A 6,725-nucleotide genomic window follows, 5' to 3' on the forward strand; every position below is an offset into this window, starting at 1 on the left:
ATAAAATGATCAGACTTGAATTTTATAAGGCCACATAGGCAGTAACAGTAAGGGAGGCACAAAGGGGTCACTGCAGTCACTTGGGCTTAAGAGGGCCAAAAAGGATAATCCAAGTTGATATCGGGTATTCTCATAGTGGTCCTCAATCAGTAGCAGTAACACAAGCTTAGGGTGTCTCAGAAATAATCCTCTTATCTCTTACCTTCAGAAATAGCATTAGCAATCATCTTCAGTCATCTGTATCTGAGATATTCCATAAATAAGGAATACAACAAGGGGAGTTACCAGGGAGAAAGTTACTATTTCAAGTATGGTCATTTTAAGGTGTTTGTGTAATATCCAAGGAACTAGACTCGTTGATAGGTATATGGGTATTGAGGCTGGAATGAAGTCTGGCTGTGAGGAAGTTTAGCATTTATCAATCTGTTGGTATTTGAAGCCCTGGTCCGCCCCATTTCCTGGGTTTCAAGCCAGGGAAAATTATACTGTTAACAAGAGGACTTAAAAGAAAGTCCTACAGAACATTACTTGAAGGTTACATAGAACAAGTACTTGACAAAACACCTGAAAAAAACCCCAAGCAACCAAAAACAAGCAGAAAGAACTTCCAATGGTAGTAAGCAATGCAAGGAATGGGAGGCAAAGTTCCAAATGGAAGGATGGTCAACATTATCACCCTGCGAAGTTCACATTAACAGACAAGAGTCCATTAGATCTAGCAATCCTGATGGCAGAGGAAAGCTAATGGGTACAGAGTATTAGTTTCCATTTATGTTCTTTCTTGACCTCAGTATATAGGGATACAATTTAGAGATGCTGCTTTCAAAGTTCAGATGGTGTGCAGCCAGTTTGTAAATGTTGTCTCCACTAGATGGTAAATTCTTTGAAGCACAAGAAAGGCACATATAGATAAGACCCAGTCCTAACCCTCTGAACTTGTAACAAATAAGACAAATACCCTACAGTACAAAATGGGGGCATAACAGTTATCAAATATGAGAATTCAAAAGAGGAACATACCATAAATAGACAACCCAGAAAGCCTTCCTAGCTGTTAGTACAGAGAATCACACATAGAAATACTGAATTATAGTAAGTAATTGCTGGCATTTTCTCTCAACATATCTACTCAGTCAGTAATAAACACAGTTCCATTTATTCCAAAATTGAAAAAAATTGAAACTCATTCATGAGAAATTTATTAAAATAACGCATTTAGGGAAAAAAAAACAATACAATGTATACATCATTACTGAAAACTGAAAACTGTATACCATCATACAAAAATGGACTTTATTTTGGGAAATCAATTTCTAATTTATGGCAAGTTTTACTTTCAGAAATAAACCCACAAAACAACACATTCTAGTTCACCCTTAAAGACTGGCATGCTGAGCAAGGAATGTTCTTATTCTTTGTAGGAGTTCCTTCTTTACACTGTCAGGTACCAGGGCACTGCCTTTTGGAGTGATTTCAGCCACCAAGTCATCAACAGAAACGTGTTCTAGTCCTTTTTCTTTAATTATCTCTTTTACAGTGTGCCTTCAACTGATCCTTCCAGCTACACTCGATTAATTTAGCTTACAGCAACTCTTTGAGGCGTTCTCTTTCTCCAGTTTCTATTAACTTTTGGTTAATCACTGCTCTCATCTGCGCATCTTTGTTCATCTTGCTAACCATAGTCTTCGGCTGCCCAGACTTCTAGTGTTAAAATTTTATTGCAGAAACTATCTTATGCTTATTAAAATCATTGTTTTGTCAAATAAAGTCTAAGTAGAATTTGAGATACTACATTTCATATAAACTAATAAACAGTGTTGTTAGTTCAGTCCTACATTATAGTGAACCCACGCTATAGCAGTCCTAAAAAACTAGAAGATATTTTGACAGTAACATCTTGTGGGAAAAGGTCTAAAGGTTTGAAAATAATAAACCAATTTTCTTTTATGATATAAAAGTTTTCTTTTATATCATATCCAAATCTGTAATATATATATTTGCAGACTCATTCCTCATCTATTCAAATAGGTAGGATTATAGGCAAGTATCAATGTACCAATGATTTATTTGTCTGTATATTTGTATGCATGTAATGTGGTTGTTTGCACATGTGCATGCATGAATATGTGAAGGGTAAAAACAAACTCTTGTGTTGTTCCTTATGCTACCCACTTTCTTTGATGCAAGGTCTCTCACTGATTTGTAAGTAGCTAAGAAGGCTAGTCTGGGTGTCTAGATTTTTCTAGGAATCTAACTACTACTGTATCTACTCTGGGTGCTATGCTTACAATTGTCACTCACCACTACTTCTAAAAATCGGTTTTTAAGAATCAACTCCAATCCTGGTGCTTATAGACAAGAACTTTAGCAAATGAACTGGTTTTTCCATTCCTATTTTTAAATTTAAAAAATTCCTATTAAAAATTTAAATATTTATTTATTATGTAAACAGTGTTCTACCTGCATTCCTGCATGCCAGAAGAGGGTACCAGATCTCATTATAGATAGTTGTGAACCAGCATGTGGTTGCTGGAAATTAAACTCAGGACATCTGAAAGAGACTGTTTATAACCTCTTCTTGTTGACCTAAATTTCTTGATTCTTCTTTATCTAAATATTGAGGAAACCTGAAAAGAACAGACTGGGCTATGACCATGTGTGTAATTTTTTTTTTGTTGTTTTGTTTTTTTGTTTTGGTTTTTCGAGACAGGGTTTCTCTGTGGTTTTGGAGCCTGTCCTGGAACTAGCTCTTGTAGACCAGGCTGGTCTCGAACTCACAGAGATCTGCCTGCCTCTGCCTCCCAAGTGCTGGGATTAAAGGCGTGTGCCACCACCGCCTGGCTCATGTGTGTAATTTTTTGACATCCAATAGGGTAAAGCCAGAGCAAGCACATTTATAATAAAATGTTATTTTAAATTCTTCTTTTAGTAACCCTAACCTTAATCTAGGCTTTTTAGAACAAGAACATTTAGCAGTTTCAGGTATCCTTGTCTGACCCCTATTTTTCAATCAATATGCTCATGAGTTCATGAGCGAGGTTTATTATTATTCAGAAAAAAATGCTTATTGTATCTTTCCTCCATGTTAATAAGTAATACAAATGGATGCTACAATGAATGACTATAACTTCTGAGTCTGAAACTCAGAGAGTAACAGAGAAAACAACACAGCATAACTCTAAATTAAGAAGAAATATGACTATAGAATTATAGGAAAATGAGGAGTCATACAGCCATGTGAAGAATATTGCACAGATAACCATGAAATGCATTGTGCCTTCCTTCCTGTTTACCATTGCCTTTCTAGTTTAAGATATTGGAAACACCTTGTAGATAGGATGATGATAGAGCCTGCTCTTTGTTGACATGTGCACTAATATAGTGGTGAATAGTTTTCTATAATAAGACTTACACAATATTCCAATTGTATAATATTTTATTACAATTGCTTCACTTATAGAATTATTGATAATATTTTGAATCATTTGCTAGTTCAATGAGAAGACGTTGCCATTCGGTGGTGGTGCCTGCCTTTAATCCCAGCACTTAGGAGGCAGTGGCAGGCAGATTTCTGTGTCTACAAGACCTAGTTCAAGGACAGGCACGAAAACTACAGAAAAACCCTGTCTTGAAAATAAAAATAAATAAATAAATAAAAAAAGACATTCTTAAAATCATTGAAACAACAAAGAAACATTGTAGAAACATCTTAATAAAGTTATGTTTGACTTGCCTAAGCAGAGCTTGGTTCATACATGCAAACATAACCAACCAAAAAAAGGCTAAGGGAATTTTCAACAGGTAATGTAGGATACTATCTTAATAAACGCTGGTTATACAAAAGAAAAGCACTTTTCCATTGGTATAAAGGTGAGAATCCACTTCTACTTTTGGTACATTTCTTCCAAACAACCATGTGCTAACAATAGTCTCACATCTAATGTTACTAATTCCTCTATGTAGGCTACATCTTCCGACGAATTGCAGAAGTCGTACTGTGTTGCTAATGAAAATCATTCTTGGTTGAGTGGAAACTTAACTTTTGAATTAATTTTATTAGTGAAATTTTGACATCTTTATTTCTCAGGCTGTAGATCATGGGATTCAACATAGGCACAATAATGGTATAGAACACAGACGACAATTTGCTTTGGTCCAGGGAGCTGACTGATGATGGTTGAAGATACATGAAAGCTAAAGAACCATAGAAGAGAACAACAGCCAAGATGTGGGAGCTGCAGGTGCTGAAGGCTTTGCGTCTTCCCCCAGAGGACTGAATGTTTAAGATGCTGACAATGATGAAGATGTAAGAACTGAGAATGGTCATAACTGGTATAAGAATATTAAATGAACTAAGGAACAATACTATTACTTCATTGATAAAAGTACTAGAGCAAGAGAGTTTCAGTAATGGGAAAAAATCACAGAAGTAATGCCTTATTATATTAGACTTACAGAAAACCAATCTTATCATGAAGAAAGCCAAAACAGTGGTACTAATGAATCCCATACCATATACCCCAGCAATCATCCACAAACAGACTTGATAGGACATGGTTACATTGTAAAGCAAAGGTTTAGAAATAGCCACATAGCGGTCATATGCCATTACACCCAACATGTGACATTCTGCAACAGCAAAAGCACTGAAGAAGTAGAACTGAGCTATGCATTCTGGGTAGGAGATGAAATTCCTCTCTGTCACAAAGTTCACCAGCATTTTGGGAGTAATGACAGTGGACTGACAGCAGTCAATAAAGGACAGACTGCTGAGTAAATAATACATGGGTGTGTGAAGCTGAGGACTGAACATAATCAAGATGATCATTCCTAGATTTCCCACCACTGTAACCAAATAGACTCCTAGAAAGATGAGGAATAGGGGCAACTGGAGTTCTGGATTATCTGTTAACCCATCAAGGATGAATTCAGTCACTGTGGTTTGATTTACTTCTTCCATTCTTTTCTGGAAGCTCAATGCAAGAAGAAAATTTTATATAGAAGAAAAATTTGAGTATCAATTCTCCTATCACTCAGTGAATTTTAAAATATAATTCAAATATTGTCAGGTATCTCCAGTCAGCTGACATCCTCTTTTCAATCTAAGCAGTCAGAGATTTTGCAGTCCTGGAAAAAAGGAGGTATGCAATGAAATAATCAAACAGTTGATTACAAACTTGTGACTTTGTGATAAGGAATATGTGTACTGGTAACCATATTCTACCACATGCAAAGCATACTAGCAAGCCTTATAGAGTGTTTCAAGTATTTGCCATGTGTTAGAAATGGTACCTCTTATTATTAGAAAATGTTTCATATGTGGTAAAGTAAAAACATCATTAAAAAACATCAATAGCCAAACACATATTAACGGCAGATAAGCTAAAGTATTGGATATAACTTTTTACAGTAGTTTTGTATCATTCTTAAGTATCTGTGAAATATCAGCATATTTGCAACTATATAAAATGATATAAGGCTTTGCATTTTGCAATGATTTCATGTGTATATCTGTGTGACTGTCTGATTTACTTTGGGCAGTGAATTGTCTTCTCATATCTTATATTACTATGGGCCACAAGCATTAGACAATGAGAGCACAGCAGGTGTTATCTCTAGGCTAACATCCAGCTTGCAAGGCTCTGGGGAACTTCCTTTCAAAGAGTCATTGTTAGGTTTGTAAAACCTTGTGAAGTCATAGTGTCCCACTTTTTCCAAGTTGGATTCTTCCCCAAATATCCCAGCCATGTTTAAATCATTCATTGAGCATAACTTCTTCCTGTACTGGCAACTGAATGATCAGATCCCACATTGTAGGACTGAGATGTGAAACCTTTCACTCAGTCAAACCCTTCTTCCCATACTCAAATCAAAATAAAGCTAGTCCCTACAAATATCCTTTATGGCAGGACATCAAACTAGCAGAGAAACCTTGCAAATAGAGCACATAAGAACTTGAAAAGACAGTCACTGAGTGGAGGAAAGAGCAGGTTTGCCTTTACCGATAAACAGGACCAGGTTGTCCAGAATTCTCTAACAGCTGATTCAGGAGAGTGTAAGTCTACTAACTTTTGCTCTACTGTTAAAAAAAAAGTAATATTTTGTATTTAACTCTGCCTCAGTTTTGTTTGCCAATGATCTACATCGAGGAAATTGTTTGTGCCTTTTTACCTAGAAATACAGGGTAAAAGATTGGATCACTAAGCCAGCCCCAAGGAAAGGAAATGCTTCTCAACTAGGAGCCAAGGAGTACAGTACCCTGCTTGACCCAGGATAAAGTGTCATTGCTTTTTTTCTGCAGCTTATGCTGGTTTCCATAGTTACCACAAACACAGAAGTGGAAGAAAGAAGCAGAAGTGCTCAGAGAGTGCAATGGCACGGCTGTGTTTTTCTTCCATTTTTATATATATTTAACAATTACAAACATCTGGCTTAACTAACTGCATAAATGTAATTTGCAAAAATTTCCTCTCCTAACATGAGCAAGGAAATCAGGACCACGAGGCGTGCACCCACCCACTGTGACAGTGGAACTGATCTATTGGGAGCTCTCCAAGGCCAGCTGGACTGGGACTGAATAAGCATGGGTTGAAACTGGACTCTCTGAACAAGGCGGACAATGAAGGCTGATGAGAAGCCAAGGACAATGGCACTAGGTTTTGATCCTAATATATGAACTGGCTTTGTGGGAGCGTAGCCTGTTTGGATGCTCACCTTCCTGGACC

The 6,725-nt window shown here is 36.7% G+C and overlaps 1 protein-coding gene and 1 pseudogene across 1 annotated transcript; both read right to left on the reverse strand.

Annotated features, from left to right (window-relative positions):
* Positions 1–1,376: 1,376 nt before the first annotated feature.
* LOC130873937 (transcription and mRNA export factor ENY2-like) lies at positions 1,377–1,680 on the reverse strand (annotated as a pseudogene).
* Positions 1,681–4,003: 2,323 nt separating this feature from the next.
* On the reverse strand, positions 4,004–4,963 carry LOC130872752 (olfactory receptor 150-like). The gene has a single exon (XM_057766957.1). It carries the CDS (start codon positions 4,958–4,960, stop codon positions 4,004–4,006), a length of 957 nt encoding a protein of 318 aa, XP_057622940.1. The 5' UTR covers positions 4,961–4,963.
* Between the last annotated feature and the right edge of the window lie 1,762 nt (positions 4,964–6,725).

Source organism: Chionomys nivalis, chromosome 4 (assembly GCF_950005125.1).
Source record: "Chionomys nivalis chromosome 4, mChiNiv1.1, whole genome shotgun sequence".
Classification (NCBI taxonomy): domain Eukaryota; kingdom Metazoa; phylum Chordata; class Mammalia; order Rodentia; family Cricetidae; genus Chionomys; species Chionomys nivalis.